Source organism: Hoplias malabaricus, chromosome X2 (assembly GCF_029633855.1).
Source record: "Hoplias malabaricus isolate fHopMal1 chromosome X2, fHopMal1.hap1, whole genome shotgun sequence".
Taxonomy (NCBI): domain Eukaryota; kingdom Metazoa; phylum Chordata; class Actinopteri; order Characiformes; family Erythrinidae; genus Hoplias; species Hoplias malabaricus.
The window spans coordinates 50,813,896-50,834,943 of record NC_089819.1 but is presented as its reverse complement, the minus strand read 5'-3'; the positions used below and the strand labels follow the sequence as shown (position 1 = coordinate 50,834,943).

The following is a 21,048-nucleotide window of genomic DNA, read 5'->3' as shown; positions in this document are numbered from 1 at the left end:
CCAAAACACACTGGAATGTGCCGTCATTACAGGGTTAGCGTCTCATTAGCGCTCGATTCTAATTCTCAGAACGGCATGTAAACATTGGTTTTTGTTTTTTCCCCCAAATCCAGCCCTGGTCTCGATCAATGGCTTCAGCCTGAGAGGGTGAGGCAAGGACATACTTCGTCCAAATACCAGCCGGTGCTTCTTTTTAAACTCCTAACATAACAGCTCAACACAGAATGCTAACTGTGCAGGTCTATTTTGCCAGTTATAGATGTCTGTGCTGGTGGGATGACGCTGATTAGTGGGTCACTGATCCTGTCAATGAACTGGTGGTGATCTAAAAATGTGTTGCCCGATACAGGGCTTTATCTTTAATTGATTAGTTTGTTGCTTGATACCTGCCCTGTGGTGGTCCTGTGGGGTTCCTGATGATTGAAGAACAGAGTAAACCGTGAAAACAAAATATATACACAGCAACCGATGGACTACAATCTGTAACTGAAGAACTACAACATGCTCCTCTCTGGTCAGTGGAGCTTAAGTGTAGAAACAAGGAAGGTGCCCATAATGTTATGGCTGTTCGGTGTATTTTTAGGTTTTTGTGTGGACTGTTGGAGAATATGTAACTGAGCGCGCTCAGAGTGTAACATACACAGTAAATGTTTTAAAACCAGTTTATGACTGAAATCTTATCCATCTGCCCATCGAACAAATCACTCCTGGACACACACTGACCAACATTACGGTCTCCAAGCGGAAACTCTGAACTGATACACAGCTGCAGTAATAACTTAATCTCTCTCTCTCTCTCTCTCTCTCTCTCTCTCTCTCTCTCTCTCCTCTCTCTCTCTCGCTCGCTCTCTCTCTCTCTCTTTCTCTTCTCTCTCTCTCTCTCTCTCTCTCTCTCTCTCCTCTCTCTCTCGCTCTCTCTCTCTCTTTCTCTTCTCTCTCTCTCTCTCTCTCTCTCTCTCTCTCTCCTCTCTCTCTCTCTCTCTCTTCTCTCTCTCTCTCTCTCTCTCTCTCTCTTCTCTCTCTCTCTCTCTCTCTCTCTCTCTCTCTCTCTCTCTCTCTCTGCAGGTGGAGAGGGAAATAGCCATTCTGAAGCTCATAGAACATCCTCACGTATTGAAGTTGCACGACGTCTATGAAAATAAGAAATATTTGTAAGTATGCTGCTCTTTTATGTGTGTGTTTGTGTGAAAGTGAGGAACCCTCAGGGTCTTAAACTCTGTGTTAGAGAACTGTTCATGTTACAGTTAGAAATTCAGCTGCCAACAAAATGCAAAAAGTCTTGAATCTCCCAGTGGAAAAGGATGTAATGTCGGTAGATACAAAGAAACAATAATGCTCCCATTGGTTAGTGCTTCAGAAGCAGGACAGAAGGCCATGTGTGCTGTGTGTGTTTGTTTCTCTCTCTCTTATTCTATCTCTCTTTATAACTGTCAGACTCTCTGTCTCTCTCTCTCTCTCTCTCTCTTTATAACAATCACTTTCTCTCTGTCTCTCTCTCACACACAAACTCTCACTCTCCATCAAACTCACTCTTTTCCTGTCTCTCTCTCTCTCTCTCTCTCTCTCTCTCTCTCGCGTCCGTGCTCCAGAGGCTGAGCCTAATGTAGTTTTCAATAATTGATAAAAGCGCGACCGAGGAAGCTGCCAAGGAATTTGTTTTCTTAATATTCTGATGACACAGTTGGATAGCCCAGGCGGCCATAAAGTGTTTGTCTGTGAATGATTCTACACCAGCAAATCAAGTAGAAATCCATCCCTAATTTAAATAGCCCTGACAGGTAATCGCATGAGAAAATCCTTTAATCGGCTAATAAATCAGACTCAATGTGTGTGTGTGTGTGTGTGTTTATGTCTTGTCTGTGTACAGCTGCGTATGCCATTGTCTCTTTGCGCATGCTTGAATCTGTATGTGAATTTAAGGAAAATATGTAGGTGAATAAGGGCGGCACGGTGGAGCAGCAGGTAGTGTCACAGGTTGTGGGTTCGAGTCACGCTCCAGGTGACTGACTGTGAGGAGTGTGGTGTGTTCTCCCTGTGTCTGCGTGGGTTTCCTCCGGGTGACTGTCTGTGAGGAGTGTGGTGTGTTCTCCCTGTGTCTGCGTGGGTTTCCTCCGGGTGACTGTCTGTGAGGAGTGTGGTGTGTTCTCCCTGTGTCCGCGTGGGTTTCCTCCGGGTGATGGTCTGTGAGGAGTGTGGTGTGTTCTCCCTGTGTCCGCATGGGTTTCCTCCAGGTGACTGTCTGTGAGGAGTGTGGTGTGTTCTTCATGTGTCTGCGTGGGTTTCCTCCGGGTGACTGTCTGTGAGGAGTGTGGTGTGTTCTTCCTGTGTCTGCGTGGGTTTCCTCCGGGTGACTGTCTGTGAGTAGTGTGGTGTGTTCTCCCTGTGTCTGCGTGGGTTTCCTCCGGGTGACTGTCTGTGAGGAGTGTGGTGTGTTCTCCCTGTGTCTGCGTGGGTTTCCTCCGGGTGACTGTCTGTGAGGAGTGTGGTGTGTTCTCCCTGTGTCTGCATGGGTTTCCTCTGGGTGACTGTCTGTGAGGAGTGTGGTGTGTTCTCCCTGTGTCTGCGTGGGTTTCCTCCGGGTGACTGTCTGTGAGGAGTGTGGTGTGTTCTTCCTGTGTCTGCGTGGGTTTCCTCCGGGTGACTGTCTGTGAGGAGTGTGGTGTGTTCTCCCTGTGTCCGCGTGTGTTTCCTCCAGGTGACTGTCTGTGAGGAGTGTGGTGTGTTCTCCCTGTGTCTGCATGGGTTTCCTCCGGGTGATTGTCTGTGAGGAGTGTGGTGTGTTCTCCCTGTGTCTGCGTGGGTTTCCTCCGGGTGACTGTCTGTGAGGAGTGTGGTGTGTTCTCCCTGTGTCTGCGTGGGTTTCCTCCAGGTGACTGTCTGTGAGGAGTGTGGTATGTTCTCCCTGTGTCTGCGTGGGTTTCCTCCGGGTGCTCCGGTTTCCTCCCACACTTTAAAAACACACATTGGTAGGTTGACTGGCAACTCCGAAGTGTCCGTAGGTGTGAGTGAATGAGTGAAGGTGTGAGTGTGTGTGTTGCCCTGTGAAGGCATGGCGCCGCCTCCAGGGTGTATTCCCACTATGCGCCCAATGATTCCAGGAATGCTCTGGACCCACCGTGTGAACTGGATAAGCGCTTGCAGATAATGAATGAATGAATGAATGTAGGTGAGAAGAGAAAGAGAGAATAAGATAAATCAATGTAATCATGTTTTTAGCCACTCCTCCTGGTCCTTTCCTCCTGAAATGTGCTGGAACTGTAAAGAGCAGCTGGAAATTTCAAAGACTGAAACACGAGGCGGAAAAGGCCAATGGAAGCGAGAGCAGATGTATATAAGTTGACCTCCTGATTGTAATAATGTACTGTGGGAGTGAGCAGTGCTGAGAAAAGGTGCTGTTTGTTCTGACCTTTTCAAACCCCTCTCACTCTGCCCACCTCGGCCATGTTTATTCTTGACCTTAAGGAAACAGTCGTCTGAGGCTTCGCCGGGAGCTGTGGAAGGACTGGAGCACAGCTAGCGTTTTGTTCTGTTGATGAGCGTAACTGAGCTGTCCTCTCTGTGCTTTTCTCTGGCAGATATTTGGTTCTAGAGCACGTGTCTGGTGGAGAGCTGTTTGATTACTTGGTAAAGAAGGGCAGGTTAACACCCAAAGAAGCTCGAAAGTTCTTCAGACAGATCATCTCCGCCCTGGACTTCTGCCACAGTCACTCCATATGGTAAGTGAAAAACCGGCCGCAGGGCACAAGCTGCCAGAGTGAAAGATCCGTATTAAGAACGCCTGGTTACTCACTGTTTTAAAATCCATGTATCATGATCACTCACACAGTGGATCAGACACAGCATTGCTACTCAAGTTTTAAACACTGTGTCCACTCACTGTCCACTCTATTAGACACACCTACCTCATCGGTCCACACTGGCCATAGCCCGCTCCTCTATCTCCACTGATCCCTTTGCCCTTAGCATCTTTCTCTCAGTTGAATCCAGTTATAAGCCACAGAACTTTCATATGAAGTTTTCTGTCACCAATTTGTAATGCATCAAGCGTCTGATTGTGCCAGGTTTATTATCAGACGCGCTTAGGGTAGCATCAGTTATGTATGAGGACGGTCATCCAGAGTGAAGCATTACTCAGTCATTATGAGGCATTGCTGCAAATACCAAGTATCAGCCCGGCGAGGCGTCATTATGTTGGTCTGCTTTGGCAGGTGGGAGACAGATAGCCCCCCTTTTTTCGGGATGACACATGAAAGTGGAGTTTCTATCAGGGAGAGTGTCCTCGAGCTGCTCTTGTTGTCTCTACGTCTCTGAGATATTACACCGAGCGAAAACACGCTGAAATTCTCTCCATCTGCTCGCTCTCTTTCTCTCTCTCTCTCTCTCTCTCTCTCTCTCTCTCTCTCTCTCTCGCGCGCTCTCTGCAGAGCACTGAGCCCATGGGGCTTCAATTAGCCGCACAACAGGAGGAAATAATCAGCCAGAAACCCAGCCTCCCACCACACGGCTACTAATGTTTTATCACCTTATCTATTACGATGTTATTGCGAGGCTTTCTCTGTCAAATGTTCACAGATCTGGGGGCACAGCGAGGGGCTTAAAATGAACTGTGTTTGGACAAATCTTTACATGGCTCTTAAAGTGTTAAAAAGCTGTGATTGAACAAATTCAGTTCTGATCTTTAAATGAGCTCTGGATCTGTTTGAAATCAAAGACAAATATTTATTGTTTACATTTTATTGTTTTCAGATGTGAGACAGTTTATATAACCAAACACTCATTCACTCACTCACTCGTTGATTCACTCACTTACACACTCACTGATTCCCTCATTCACTCACTGATTCACTCACTTACTTCTTCACTGATTCACTCACTCATTGATTCACTCACTCACTGATTCACTCACTCACTCACTGATTCTCTCCTTCACTCACTGATTCACTCACTTACTCACTCTCTCACTGATTCACTCACTCGCTGATTCACTCATTCACTCACTCAGTCGTTGATTCACTCACTCACTGATTCACCCACTCACTGATTCACTCACTTACGTCTTCATTGAATCACTCAGTCATTGATTCACTCCCTCAATCAATTGCTGATTCACAAACTCACTCATTGATTCCCTCATTCACTCACTGATTCACTCACTTACTCACTCTCTCACTGATTCACTCACTCACTTCTTCACTCACTCACTGATTCACTCACTCACTCACTGATTCACTCACTTGCTCACTGATTCACTCACTCACTCACTGATTCCCTCCTTCACTCACTGATTCACTCACTCACTGATTCACTCACTTGCTCACTGATTCACTCACTCACTCACTGATTCAAAGATTCACTTACTCACTGTTTCACTCACTCACTGATTCACTAAATCACTCACTTGCTCACTCACTGATTCACTCACTCACTCACTCACTCACTCACTCACTCACATACATACTTAATCACCTTTGGGAAATGCTCTGCAAGGAACAACATGATCTCCAAATATCAATACATATATGAGGAAAAGAAAAAAGCAGCCAAGACATTCCTAAAATTTCGATGTTATGATTCATAGTTATTTTATTTTGCAGGCACCCATTCACCCTCAAGCGATTTCAAAATGCCAATCAAATGAAAGGTGATGGAACACAGAGGTAAACATGGTTTTGTCCCAGGTTTTTTGAAGGCATCAAATTTGAAATCAGTGCATATTAAACACCCCAAAGTTCATAAGAAAAAGCATCAAAGGCGTCTTTTATTTATTTATTTATTTATTTTTGTAATTAAACAGAATTTCACATAAGGTCCTAATGTTGTTGCTTTGTAGTATGCTAATGAAATGCTAATGCTAATCAATAGAAAAAAAATAAAAACTTGGAATTATCTCCAGTGCCATTAACATCTCTGTTTAGACGACCTTCTTTCTCTCTTCGCTCATCCTCACTGCCCTGCCCTCTTCACTGTGTTAATATGCTAATGCATTGAAAGCATAGCCATTAGCACAATATTTGCATCTGTTTACCATTCGCCCCGGCCTTAATGAAGACCGCTCTGTGCTTCGAGCCCCCTCTGTACCGAGCTGATGGATGGGTTGAAGGCCTCTGAAAGGTGATGGAAATGACTGAATAAACAGCATGGCGGGGATGCGTCTTGTCTCCAGGCCTTTCCTCCACTCTCCCACTGTCTTTACCCTCTCTCTCCCCACGGCCGGATAGAACTCGCTAATGTGCTGTGTTGTTAGCCATCCACCGTCATTGCATTCAGGGGCTAAATGATGCTTTATTTTCATTTTCGTTTTTCGTTTTTTCCTGGCCCTGGTTTGAGCAGTGGCAGTTAGAGCCGAGGGAGGCTCGGTTTGGCTGTCAGACTGATAGGAAGCAAGACTGTCAGGTTCACTTCCTTTTTATCCTTGACTCCTGTCAGGTATCACCTGACACAAGGGGAGAGAGAGAGAGAGAGAGAGAGAGAGGGAGTAAAACATATAGTCCTAACATAGTTGACTCTGCCTAGAGAAATGCTGGGACTCGTTGTCAATCACAAGTTCGGAACTGACACAGCAAGGAACCAGATTCATAAAGTTTCCAGAATACATAAACTTGGGAAAGCCATGACGGAGCAGAACGACAAAAACACGCTCCAGGCGCCAGTGTGGAACAGGCGTACAACACCAGGGCTACGTTCAGTTTATATCTATGCCTGACTGTGTGTATTCTTTTACAAACACATACACCAGCTCACCTAGCTAGACCTAAAACACCTTCCTAATGAAGGAAACGAGGACAATTACATGTAAATAATATTGTGATGGGCGGCACGGTGGCGCAGCAGGTAGGTGTCGCAGTCACACAGCTCCAGGGACCTGGAGGTTGTGGGTTCAATTCCCGCTCCGGGTGACTGTCTGTGAGGAGTTGGTGTGTTCTCCCTGTGTCCGCGTGGGTTTCCTCCAGGTGCTCCGGTTTCCTCCCACAGTCCAAAAACACACGTTGGTAGGTGGATTGGTGACTCCAAAAGTGTCCGTAGGTGTAAATGTGTGTGTGTGTTGCCCTGTGAAGGTCTGGCGCCCCCTCCAGGGTGTATTCCCGCCTTGCGCCCAATGATTCCAGGTAGGCTCTGGACCCACCGCGACCCTGAATTGGATAAGGGTTACAGATAATGAATGAATGAATGAATAATATTGTGATAACATATTTATAACACATTAAAGACATAACCAATGGTGTTTTTGTGAATAGCATTTTCCCATTTTTCTAGTTGAACTCTTTAAACTCTGAGGCAGTGAAGACTGAAGCCCATCTGCTCACACACTGTTTGTTTCTAGGGTCTAATCAGTGACTGCTTCTAAATCAGTGCCTCCAACACTATCTATAGACAACACCATCTTACTGAGGGATACATCAACTTCCCAGCTTCCAAACTAACAAGAACAAGAGCTTGGAAAAGCTCATATGTTTCGCCCAGTTTCTGTTCTTTAAATCCTTCCACTTCCTGTTCAAAACAGTCTGTAGATAACCTCATTATTACAGCTCAATCAATAGTGACAGCCCTGTTCAGGATGGGATGCCCAGTGGCTGTGTTGGGGGTCTGCAGTGTCATAAGATAAGCCCTTTGTTGCCAGTAAAACACACAGTTCCTCCATAAACTCTGCAGGACGACGAGAAAGGTCATCCAAAGTCACTTATTGTACCTAACTCTTCCAGTCCTCCCCATTTCATTGTCTTCTGAAGAGGATTTCAGGGTTGGGTAGTTATCCTTCCGAATAAGGCCCGTTTGATTGCAGGTTGGAGATGGTTCCTTTTTGCGGCCGGAGCTTATGACAGAAGCCCCAGGGTGTAATAGCAGCCTTTGCTGACAGAGAGCTTGTCCTCTCCTCAAGGAGAGCCGGCTTGTGTTTATTGGTTCTGAGTGTTACTGCTGGTCAGGGGGATAATGACCATCCATCTTCCTCAGCCCCTTCCTCAAAGGGTGCTGATGGAGAAGCGGGGAGAAAGGAAAGTTAATGTGAGGGGAAGGGCAGGTCAAGTGGACGCCCTAGAAACCCACAAACCACTGAGGTGGGAACGTAGCCAAAGGCGAAAGGGAACCGTTGAGAGGGAAGTGACCAATCAGTGAAGAGATTACACAGTGTGAATGTGGAGCATTTAAATTTACGTTTCTATTCATTTCGAACATTTCCTTCTTCCAGAGCAACAAACAGAACAGAAAGTAATATCCGCTTTTCTGCTGTAATCTAGTCTCCTCCTCTGGCTTTGGCTGCTGCTGTGCTCCATGGATACCCCCTCCACAGTGCCTCGTTCCCAAAGATCAATGGTTCGATCCTGATTTCCCCAAACATCTTGTTGACTGCTTATCACAGTGTTATTGAGCGAGATGCCCACTGCCTCTGCTTCTAAAAGCTCCTGGGTGGTGTGTATGTTCTCATCTTGGGGGGGGGGGGGCGAAAACCTCAGGGTCATTTAGAGAATAAAAGAACCCACCACGTCTAATATGAATGGTCCATATGCTACATCATGTTCTGCATTGTAGTCTTTTCCAGGAGATCCTTTTATAACATTGTGTGGGTTCAGATGACAAAAACAGGGGGAACTCATGACCTCTAATCTGATTGGCTACTGGGTATTTTACTTATTTATTATTTTTTTGAATGATTCTTTTCATCGGCGGCATGGTGGCGCAGCAGGTAGTGTCGCAATCACATAGCTCCAGGGACCTGGAGGTTGTGGGTTCAATTCCCGCTCCGGGGTTCTGTCTGTGAGGAGTGTGGTGAGTTCTCCCTGTGTCTGCGTGGGTTTCCTCCGGGTGACTGTCTGTGAGGAGTGTGGTGTTTTCTCCCTGTGTCTGCGTGGGTTTCCTCCAGGTGACTGTCTGTGAGGAGTGTGGTGTGTTCTCCCTGTGTCTGTGTGGGTTTCCTCCGGGTGCTCCGGTTTCCTCCCACAGTCCAAAAACACACGTTGGTAGGTGGATTGGCGACTCAAAAGTGACCGTAGGTGTGAATGTGTGTGTTGCCCTGTGAATACTGGCGCCCTCTCCAGGGTGTATTCCCGCCTTGCGCCCAATGATTCCAGGTAGGCTCTGGACTGGATAAGGGTTACAGATAATGGATGGATGGATGGATTCTTGTCATCGCAGAAAATATGGCTTCAGAACATGATGTTGGTTAATGTCTATATACGAACTGGATATGTTTATATAGTTAATGGTATATGGTGAAGCGGTGGCAGCACAACATCACGCACTACATCAAACTCTTAATGGAAATCAATCAAGGGACATTCTCCTGACACCTTTCAGCTCCCAGCCGTTATTTCATCATTCTTGCGTCCATCATTTTTCCAAGACTGTGACTCCAATATATGCCGCATTCTCATGGATGAAAGTGTGTGGGAAGTGTAAACCATTTTCTTGCTGCCAGCTTCACAACAGGTTATACCGAGAAAAAGCCTTTGTGTAGGCCTCCATGGCAGAGCATAAGAGCCAAATGAAAAGCATTGGTGGAATTGGCAGCTTCCAGCTGAGCTGAATCCATGGCACACTCTCAGAGAGAGAGAGAGCAGGCCGTTGTCTGATTGTGGTCCTATCACTTGATCAGGTAATTTGGAGCCTGGGCAGGTGTTTTCATACCCATCAGGGGGATTTGCGGCGAGGGCAAAGGGAGAATTTTGACCACTATAAAGCAGGTGGGAGTCAATAACATCCTGAGGTCATGATTGAAGTTGAATCAGAAAGTATGAGGAGTGAAGCTCTATGGATTTGGTCTGGTTTGAACCAGTTTCCACCCATTAACATCAACAATTGTGTTGAAACTCAAGGTGACTTTAACTCGAAGGAAATATTTTTATCTTAAATTTATCTTATATAAGTGCCAAGAGATTTTCTACAAAGTTGTTTTCAGTAAGGTGCAACCACCTTTAACTTTCTGTTTCATTCAGTTCCACTTCCATAAGTGAAACCAAGCACCTAGCCAAAGCCGTCTGCCTTTACAAACATTTGTGAAAAAATGGGCAATTCCAAAAGCCTCGCTTAATTTGAGTGCGCAATTATAGTAGGATGCCAGTTTGTGAAATATCTTCCCTCCTAGACAGTCCACAATCAACTGTGAGTGGTATTGTTGATATGAGGAAGCACTGAACAACCACAGCAACTCAGCCTCAAAGTGGCAGACCACATACACAGAGCCGTTGCCGAGTGCTGTTACCCACTGTCACACTCACGTCCTGTCTGGTCCGTTTCTCTGCACATGGCTTTGTTTTGTTTATCTCCATGTCTCCGCCTTTGTCTCCGCCTCCTCGTCTTTTCCCTTGTTATCCGTTTCAGCTGTTTCTCGTTTGTCTTTGTATTTAAGCCCTCTCGTCTCACTTCCTCTTGTCGTTCATTGTTACTCGTTTCTCGCGGTGTTCTCTGTTCCTAGTTTCTTGTACCTTGTTCCTTGTTCCGCGTTCATTGTGCTTTGCACGGTTCTTCGTGTTCTTTGTTACTTGTTTCGTTAGCGTTGTTCTTTGGATTGTACCTTGTATGTTCGCCGTGTTCTTCGTTTCTCCTGCTCGTTCCTCTTGTTTCGTCTCACGCCCGTTTCATGCTCGTGTCCTGTTCTAGTTCGTTTGTGTTTGTTTTGTAAATAAAGTCTGTGTTCCCAGCGTTTGCGTCCGCCCTCCTTCAGTCCTCACCCCGCGCCCCTAACAGAATGAACGACCCACACAAGGACGCAGCTGACACAGACTTTCCTTTTGCAAGGTGTGCGTTTCGCCGGACTCCATTCAGCACAGGCCCCAAGGATCCGGTGGAGGAGGTGTTGAGAGCGGCCTCGGCATGGAGTCGCCGGCTCCAGCTCATGCCTGGCGCGGTTCATTACCCCCTACCGGGGGAGTCGACTCGTGAATCGAGTAACCGCGTCAGCGTGAATCGACGGAGCCGACGAAGGAAGCGTGCTGGAGCACCCCCCTCGCCAGTGAACTACCCCCTCAAGTCCGGGGAGAATTTTGGGGGGGCGCTGAGGGTCGGTATTGTTAGCCTCAAGCCTCAGGGCAAAGGCGGTGAGGCTAACAGGGGCGCATTTCGTGAGGATCCTTGTTCAGGGGACATCTGGGATTTCCTCATGAATGCGCCCATTGGACCTCTCGAGCCCTCAACAGCTCCAGCACGAGCCGTGCGAATAGCCCAAGCTCAGGTCTCCAAGGGCGATTCCGGAGGATTTCACACTCCAGATCCAGCGCGAGCCCGACGAGCAGCACAAGCTCCTCTCAGCGTGAACGTGGCGCAGCCAGCCGCTCCTCTCAGCGTGAACGCGGCGCAGCCAGCCGCTCCTCTCAGCGTGAAAGCGGCGCAGCCAGCCGCTCCCCTCTTCGTGAACGCGGCGCTGCCAGCCGCTCATCTCTTCGTGAACGCGGCGCAGCCAGCCGCTCCTCTCTTCGTGAACGCGGCGCAGCCAGCCGCTCCTCTCAGCATGAACGCGGCGCAGCCAGCCGCTCCTCTCAGCGCGAAAGCGGCGCAGCCAGCCGCTCCTCTCTTCGTGAAAGCGGCGCTGCCAGCCGCTCCTCTCTTCGTAAGCGCGACGCCCGCCTCTCCTGCCTCCGTGGACGACGTCGCTGCAGGTTCCCCTGTCTTCGTGGACGACGTCGCTGCAGGTTCCCCTGCCTCCGTGGACGACGTCGCTGCAGGTTCCCCTGCCTTCGTGGACGACGTCGCTGTTTCTCCAGCCTTCGTGGACGACGTCGCAGATTCCTCTGCCTCCGTGGACGTCGTCACAGTTTCTCCTGTCTCCGTGGACGACGTCGCAGATTCCTCTGCCTTCGTGGACGTCGTCGCAGTTTCTCCTGTCTCCGTGGACGACGTCGCAGATTCCTCTGCCTCCGTGGACGTCGTCGCAGTTTCTCCTGTCTCCGTGGACGACGTCGCAGACTCCTCTGCCTCCGTGAACGTCGTCGCTGTTTCTCCAGCCTCCGTGGACGACGTCGCTGCAGGTTCCCCTGCCTCCGTGGACGACGTCGCTGCAGGTTCCCCTGCCTCCGTGGGTGCGGCTCCCTCAGCCGCTCCTCTGCTCGTGCAAGCGGCGCGACCAGCCGCTCCTCTGCCCGTGACTGTTGCTACGGCCGTGTCTGCCCCGGTAACTGTAGATACGGTCACTTCTGGTCGTACCCGGAGGACGGCCCCAAGGACTCTGGGGTCGATCCCCAGAACTGTGCCCAGGCTGGTTCCTCGGACTGCCCCGCAGACATTTGCCAGTCCTGGGCACCCCCAGGTTATTTTGATGCCACTGTCTGTACCTGTCCTAGTTCCTGTCTCTGTGCTTGTCCCTGTACCCTTGTCAGCTTTCACTTCTATTCCTGTCCCCGTTACCGTGTTCGTGTCCGTCCCTGTGAGTGTCTTAGTCCCTGTTCCCCTGCTTAGTCCGGTCCAGTCCCCTGTTAGTTCTGTCCAGGCCCCTTTTCAAGCCCATGTCCAGTCCCAGTTCCCCATTCCGTTACCTGTCCCGTCTCCTGGTCAGTCCCCTTTGCAACCCTCCGCCCTGTCTCATGTCCAGTCCTCGTTCCCTTCCTATGTTAAGCACCCTGTCCAGTCACATCTGTCCACTCCCGTCCAGTCTCACGTAAGCACTCCCGTTCAGCATAGTCCTTTCTTGTCACAAGTCCCATCTCCTGTCCAGTCCAAGTTTCAGTCCCCTGTTAGTCATATCCTGTCTCGTGTGTCTGCTCCTGCCATGTCTCCTGTCTTCTCACAATTCCCGTCCCCTGTTTCTAGTTCTGTTCAGCGTCTGTTAGTCTAGTCCCGTGTCTCCAGCTCCTATTCCCGTCCTGTCCTGAGTCCTGTCTCCTATAGTTCCTTGTTTTCCTAGTCCGTCTGGTTTTCCGTGCTCCCTCCTGCGCCAGCTTCTTGGGAGGTTTAGGTTACGCGCCCCGGGAGTTGCGCGTTCAGGAGGGGGCATCTGTCACACTCACGTCCTGTCTGGTCCGTTTCTCTGCACATGGCTTTGTTTTGTTTATCTCCATGTCTCCGCCTTTGTCTCCGCCTCCTCGTCTTTTCCCTTGTTATCCGTTTCAGCTGTTTCTCGTTTGTCTTTGTATTTAAGCCCTCTCGTCTCACTTCCTCTTGTCGTTCATTGTTACTCGTTTCTCGCGGTGTTCTCTGTTCCTAGTTTCTTGTACCTTGTTCCTTGTTCCGCGTTCATTGTGCTTTGCACGGTTCTTCGTGTTCTTTGTTACTTGTTTCGTTAGCGTTGTTCTTTGGATTGTACCTTGTATGTTCGCCGTGTTCTTCGTTTCTCCTGCTCGTTCCTCTTGTTTCGTCTCACGCCCGTTTCATGCTCGTGTCCTGTTCTAGTTCGTTTGTGTTTGTTTTGTAAATAAAGTCTGTGTTCCCAGCGTTTGCGTCCACCCTCCTTCAGTCCTCACCCCGCGCCCCTAACACCCACCGTGTGTAAAATTCACCAATTCTCTGCTGATTCAATAACTGCAGACTTCTAAACCTGCTGTTATAGCTGCAGAGGGGAAACCAACTCCACATTAATGCCTGTGGATTTAGAGTGGGTGTCAAAGCTCTTGTAGGTGGAGTGTGTAGGTGTTCCAGTATTTTGCAAGTGCTTAACTTTAGTGAGAGATGGTTATAGTACCCTGAGTCCGGGCAGTACTTGCACCAAACAATATTTAGTGCAAACATTGTGGAATACATTTGAAAATCGCAGAGGGGAATCAGTACTTTTTCTAATGACATTTAAGAATATCAGACCGGTGATTACTGGCACGACAGAAGGTTCCAGAAGGTCTAGAGCAATTACATCCATCAACTACTGGTCCATTCATCATGAAACTATTCTCAGCCCTTTTTTGATTTAACCAAGAAAGTGTGTTGAAGATGTGTAGCCTCTGGCGGACCCTCATTGATTTGCAGGTGGTGTGTTATATGAACATGACACTTCGGAAAAATCTCTAATCGTTTTTTTGTCCTCAATCACTGACCTGCACAGGATCAAAAGACTTCAAAGCCTTCGCTCCTTGACACAGAGTCACGAGGTGGTGATCCTCAGAGCCCAAAATAAAACGGGGAAACAAGGAGGGAAGATGTCTTTGAAGATACCCTTCCATTAGCTCTGTGCCTGAATTCCTGATTCAGTCTGTGCTTCCTCCAAGGAATAAGTATGACACTGATAAGCAGACGAAAAGAAAACAAACAAACAAACAAATATGAAGCGATATGACCGCGACTTTCCACTCTAAAGGGAAAAACTTGGTTGTCATGGGTTACCTTGTACTAATATTAGCCTTAGAAGTGGAAGTGATGTGCACTGAGACTTGTGCAGTGTGAAACAGGTTCGTAAATGAGATGTGAAAAAGTTTCTATAGCATTAATGGGAGACGTACAACCATACACTTTAAAAAAAGAGTTTATTGTCAAGAGTTCTTCATTAAAGACAGTGGATCCTGTCGAAATCATGTGTTTCTATTCTGTTCTGTGTTGCACCAACTAGTAGCAGTTTTTATTGCTTACCTAGGACCATATCCAACACGTTCTCCATCCATCTGAAGAACATGGTTCTACACAGAGCCACACACACACATTAGGAACTCTTGTATAACTTATGCATGCTTCTGCACCACTGAAAAACCATTCTATCCTTAAATAGTAACTGATATTATTCTCAGACTCCATACTGTCACAACAAACAACAAACCTGCATCACCATAAGGAGCTTTTAAATGCGTAAGTTAAAAAGACATCGCAGGAAATCCTGATGTGCTTTCTAACCTTATTTTAGAAGAAAAAGTGGCTTTCAGATGTAGATATCTATTATTTCTTTCTCCTTTATGCTTTGCACAATAAAGCCCAAGTCTCAGAATATCCCCTATGACATGTGCACTAACAGGATTAAGATGCACAGGAAACCAACAGCACAGTTCAGTTCAGTCCCTGAGCTGCGCCATTGAAAACTTCAACATGTTTCTAATTCACAAAACTACTGTCTTTGTTCTGCAGCCACAGAGACCTGAAGCCGGAGAACCTGCTGCTGGACGAGAAGAACAACATTAGGATAGCGGACTTCGGAATGGCTTCTCTGCAGGTTGGAGACAGTCTCTTGGAAACTAGCTGCGGGTGAGTTATTCTCGGAGAGTGGCTGCTCTGCAGCTCCGTCTCCATGGAGAAACAATCCATACATTTGTTACCTGATGTCGGTACATGACTGAGATTAAAGACAGAGATAATAACCTGGGAACAGAAGATTCAGCGCCTGTCGCCAGAGTCATTTAAAGGATGTTCATCTCAGCCGTGGCCTTGTAAACTTTCTCAGCCACTTTCCACCACACTTTCACAAAGGCCTGAACTACTTTAAGTGAGTGATGGGGTCAGGGGAAATAAAGTAGATCCAGAGTGTTATCTGTTTATGTATAGCTTTGTTATTTGGATATGTTTATAATTAATTTGCAATGCTAGTTTAGTCTGTGAAGCCCTCTGGTGTCAATAGCCTATGACATGACTTAAGACCCTTTGTAGACTGATGCTGTAGATAGCTGATGAAGGTCCTGGCCAGTAAACCAATGAGATCCACTGCCTGATACTCCTGGTCACTGAAGCTCTTGGCAGATTACCAGCTTTAAAGCTGCTCTTATCTGCATGCATCAGGGAAAATAGGCAGTCCAGAGGCTCAATGTGACAGCGGAGATAAGTGAAGGACCGGGTCACGGCTAATAGACAGACAACAGAGTCCCACCAGGGCTTTCTCTCAAGTGGCCAATACAACCTGGACTGTCATAGGCTTTGCATCACCCGTCTGTTTATCTGGACAGACCTCGTTGCAGGTTCGTTTGACAGATTTACAGATGACCAGTGACACTTCTCAAAGTCACAGTCAAATCTTCTGCTGAAGTGAAACAAGGAGATTTAAAAACACTTGCAAAGTGTTTCTTCTGTAATAAAGAGTATTAATTGTTATTATTTGGTAGTATTTACAGTTGATGTTGAAACACTGCTGTGAGGATTTGATTGTGTTCAGCCACATAAACATTAGTGAGGATGATAAACGATTACCTTTGGGTCACAAACACCAATCCAACTAATTCCACTGGGATGAGATCGTACAATGCTGAGGGGATTTATACCCCTCTTGCCGACTCTTGGCAGTGGACATGGTGACTTTAGGTCAAGGTCTGGGGGCGCTCACTTTTCCACTTCATGTTACTTACACTGCTCAACTATTTCCGTCTAATTCTGGCCACAGCATAAAGGTAACAAACTTTAAATTTTAGGAGACAACAATGTCAAAATAACAAACAAAAACAGAGAGAGAGAGAGAGAGAGACCTTACCAAAAACAACAAAAAGAAATACAAAAGTGAACCAAAATACACAGATCTTCCCTAAATCCCTTACAGATAAAAAGCAGGAGAAACACAAATGGCATCAATTGCAATTGATTTTTATGAGAACCAAGGAAAACTACGAATCAGGAGTGGTAACGTGATACCAAGCACTAGAGACAGCCAATCAAGAGAGAGAAGGTGGTACCAATAACCAGAGGCAGCCAATCAAGAGAGGGAAGGTGGTACCAATAACCAGAGGCAGCCAATCAGGAGAGGGAAGGTGGTACCAATAACCAGAGGCAGCCAATTAAGAGAGGGAAGATGGTACCAATAACCAGAGGCAGCCAATCAAGAGAGGGAAGGTGGTACCAATAACCAGAGGCAGCCAATCAAGAGAGGGAAGGTGGTACCAATAACCAGAGGCAGCCAATCAGGAGAGGGAAGGTGGTACCAATAACCAGAGGCAGCCAATCAGGAGAGGGAAGGTGGTACCATTAACCAGAGGCAGCCAATCATAATTGCTACACAAATTTACACATCATGGTTTAGTCGGCTCGCTTGAAAGAGCTGAAAAGCAGAGTACAGCCGAGTGGCGTAGGTACCGTGCAGTGGAAAAGCTACAGTAGTGAACTGGTAGTGTGCGTTGTATTTGTCTCAATGACTAAAAACCTTAACCCCTGCTTCATATCTGTCCTCTGTCTCATATTAGCACTTGCTTGTGGTCGCCCCAGTGCTGCGGTGCATTTGGATGGCGCTGGTGCTCTGTGGTTATTGATTGTTCCCTCATGGCTGGCTGGCCCATCTCTAAGCGCAGATATGACAGTTTTTAATTAAACACATTCATCTTTAGCCTCCTCGCGTGCTGTCGGCTTGACACAAATGTATTCTGTTTACCACGGGTAATGGACTCGGATTGAATAAAAAAATAAATAAATAAAAAACGCAGACCTTACACACATGCATGCAGCATACGAGGGGGACTTGTGTGTGTGTGTGTGTGTGTGTGTGTGTGTGTGTGTTGTGCACTGCATCACACATTCCTCTGATTTGTAGCTGGGGCTGATTTTTTGCTTGGTGACTTGACCCAGTTTTGGAATTTGCGAGCCTCTTTTTCAAGCCTGTGGATGTTCTGCACTTCTGGTAACGTAGCAAGAGAAACATTGCCAACTTGGCCAAATAACTCGGACTATTCTTTATCTAGAACCGTGTTTATCTGCAGGAATGTCCGCAGCTAGCATGCTAGCACAGTATTCCTCCCTTAAGTGCTTTTAAGGGAGCTGGTGATTTAGCGAGCTAATAAACTTGGTAACGGCATCAGAGCACATGTTCTGGGCCGTCTCTTATCTTTCAGAGGTGTTACTGCAGTTCTGCAGATGACACTATAGCGAAGTAGCGAGCTCCTTTGGACTCAGAACTACCCAGAACCGAGTGGAGAAGATTAAAGCCAAAAAAAGTTTGTTCTTGGTGTTTCTTTTGCCCTCCCCACTGTCAGACCAGCAGCAGAACCAGCGACACAATCTCAGGGAATTTTTCCGTTAGCCAGCGAGCACGTCCTGCTCTCAATGAGTCATTTCTTACCATCAGGCTCATTTCAGAGGGGCTTAAGCACCCCCCACGGCTTCCCTGATTTACTACCTTAATCCTCTATCATGTACACACACGCACACACACACACACACACACACACACTGTCACCAGAATGGAGGGAAATCTCAAGTGTGCGTAATTCCTCCTTCCTCACTTCCCCACGCAATGTGGCTCTGGAAGTTATTTGGATTTTTCCGACTTGTGCAAAATCTATTCACAGCGCTGTGATGTGCACGAAGTCTATTTTTGGAATGAAGGTAACCCTGGGTTGCCAGCTGCCTGCGACAAAAACGCACTGAGGTTGGATGGAAAAGTTCAGAAACCCAGGGTGGAGTGATGTATTGCTTGATTTTTTTGGAGTGAAAATAAATTAAACCTTTAATTTCTAGTGTGAGTTTAACGTGTACATGTTTGATTCAGGCGTGCCCAAACTTTTGCATTCACCTGTATGTGAAACAGTCTAATTAAGACAGGTTACTGTCCTAATGACTTTGTCATGTGTGACCTGTGTTTTACAGTGTGCTCTGCGTCAAGGGAATTCAAAAATTCCCTGTGACATCACAGAATCAATGTATTTAAAACAGGCTGTTTGGTGGTTATTTGTTACATATGCATATTTTACTAAAGGATTGTTATAGGGTCTGAGATGGGGGGGGTGATGAGCTCTCGCCCCTCCCTGCCGTTGTATGCTTAGCCGAACCTATGTGTGCTTTTAGGTCCTTTACACCTTTATTTGCTACACATGGGAAAACATGGGAATTTCTTTTTATAATTCATCCGAGAACTTACAATTACGTTTCGGCATAGCTGCTCGAGATGAGGGTGGGTACATGAGCTTTGCCTGACGTAAACAAGGACTACTAACGTGCAGACTGACCAATTAAATGTTTACAGAGAAGGTTATCGACCAATAACGGTAGCTCTACAGTCAGACCGTCCAATCAGAAGATTTTAGGCTACTTCACCACGCCCCCTTCTCAATCAAGCGAACCAATCGGAGTAGGGGAGGGCGGGACTAGTTTGTGAACGAAACTTCTCGAAGTTCTATGTAAGCTCTAGAAAAACAAAATCCCAGACGTTTGTGAAATTCCGCCCGGACATTTTTTTAAGTCTAAAAAAGAGGACATGTCCGGGTAAAAGAGGACGTCTGGTCACCCTAGTTGATGTGAATTTCTTGCAAACCTCGCCAAACCCTAGCACTGAGTCTAACCTTTACTTAACCTTAAACTTATCTGTAAACCTAATCCTACATTTAACTGTAAAACTAGACTTAACCTTAAACTTTACTATAAACCAAACTCAAAGCTCTAAAGGATAAGAAACAGCAGTGTTTTGTGGTTGTGTCACGCTATCGCTAACAGAAAACAGCACTGTATTTGCAGTTCCCTTTTAGGTAAAAAGAGTTTGAGTTTATTTAAGAAAACAGCGCCACCAGTGGACAGGAGCTTGCTTCGTGAACATAAAACACCTGTGTAATACGACGAAGCAAAACATGCAAATGTTAAAAATACCAAGAGTGCTTTTCAGTTAAATATATTTTATTACTAAGATTTTAGGCTGCAACAATCTACACATTCTTCACGGGAAGCAAGGCATTTGCAAAGTTAATGTGTGCACTTTCAAGCAATGTTTCTGTCTGCATTGTAGGCTATTGATGTTATTCTGCTCTGCATTTTGAAAGGGTCCACCCACACAGAGCAGGAAGCCTGTGTTCTATAGAAAAGATCTCACTGTTCCTGTATGTGAGAGACATTGCACATATGGACAAGTCAGTATTAATCACCAGGAAAAAAGTGTTTTATTATAAACCCGACTGACCCTGTTTGTAAAATGAGGGCTGACTTCACTGTTCCCACATGTTCAGTGCTTCTTCTTTAATTAAAGTTATTAATCAGGGGTTAAAGTCTTTACTGCACTATCTACATCTGCTGTTCTGGGACTTCTTTAGGATATACACTTATACATTGCTGTGAGAATTGGATTGAATTCAATCACAGAAACATTACACCAGGTATTGGTCATCTTCTAAGGGCATTGGATGGCTTTATATCCCTGTGGCCAACTCTCCGCACAGGGCTTGGTGACCGAAAACTGATGTGCAGCTACTTCAGTGATGACTGGATCCTCTTCAAGCCACTGAAAGCACCCTATAAAAGGTGTTTTAGCCTTGTATGTATATCCCATGTAGCATCCATCACCTGCACTATATCCATACACGCTGCTCCTGATGCTGGTTGCTAGGGAATAATGATAATATTATAACATATAATGTTCTCCCTTCCAAAACAATGCCAACGCCACCACGTCTGAGATGGTTTTGTGAAGAATGTTGATTTAATTAGCCCGATTCTGACATGGCACCGCTTGCTCGCTACAAATTGCCCGCATTTGCATATATTTCCATAATGCTATGTAGCATGTGCAATCAGGGGACACCTCTTTACAGCAGAAAGGTTTTGCATTGCTCCGGTGAGGCCAACAGACAGCTTCGTCTGACAGCACCGTCAAACAACTGCAGCGTCCCCAGCATCACTCGTAAACACATTAAACAGTCCGGACAGTTAGAGCACTACACTTTTACACAGCTCCAGCAGCAAGTCATTAAAATCTAATGTTACATTATTGGAACATTCAGTAGTGACCGTGGAGGAGTGCTGAGGCCACGCCACCAACACAGCAGCCCATCAGCCGTTGGAGGGGTATACCTGAAAGGCTGGAAGGGAATTCTTGTTTTTTTATGTAAATATATATATATATGTAGATACATGAATATGTGTTTGTTTGTGTATGTGTGAATGGATGCATGAGAGATTTCCAAAGGATTGTGGGAAATAAGTTTCTTTCTGTGTATATTATAGTTACTACTGCAGTACAGCAATAAACACAGCATGGGGCATCTTTTACTCAGTGATAGAAAACACAGTAGCAATGCCCGGGTTCCACACACTGATCCACTTTAGCATGAGCAGCAGAGAAATAACAACAGCTGCTCTGAGGGGTTCATTTGAATGAGTTACAGGGGACAAATTTTCTGAACGCGTTGTTGATGATGTATTAGGTAAGACAGGGTTGATGTTAAACATTCTCTCACTCCTTTCTCTCTCTCTCTCTCGTTTATTTTAGTTCTCCGCACTACGCCTGCCCAGAGGTGATTAGGGTAAGTGTACTCTCCGAGC

At 46.5% G+C, this 21,048-nt stretch overlaps 1 protein-coding gene across 2 annotated transcripts in view; it reads left to right on the top strand.

Moving 5' to 3' along the window:
• The window catches only part of LOC136676532 (serine/threonine-protein kinase BRSK2-like), a 182,723-nt gene that overhangs the window by 120,499 nt on the left and 41,176 nt on the right, over positions 1-21,048 (top strand). For both annotated transcript variants that reach the window (XM_066653621.1, XM_066653620.1), the window contains exons 3-6: positions 1,066-1,151; positions 3,576-3,716; positions 14,965-15,081; positions 20,996-21,029. In XM_066653621.1, coding sequence (XP_066509718.1) covers positions 1,066-1,151; positions 3,576-3,716; positions 14,965-15,081; positions 20,996-21,029 — 378 coding nt within the window. The remainder of the gene's footprint in view (positions 1-1,065; positions 1,152-3,575; positions 3,717-14,964; positions 15,082-20,995; positions 21,030-21,048) is intronic.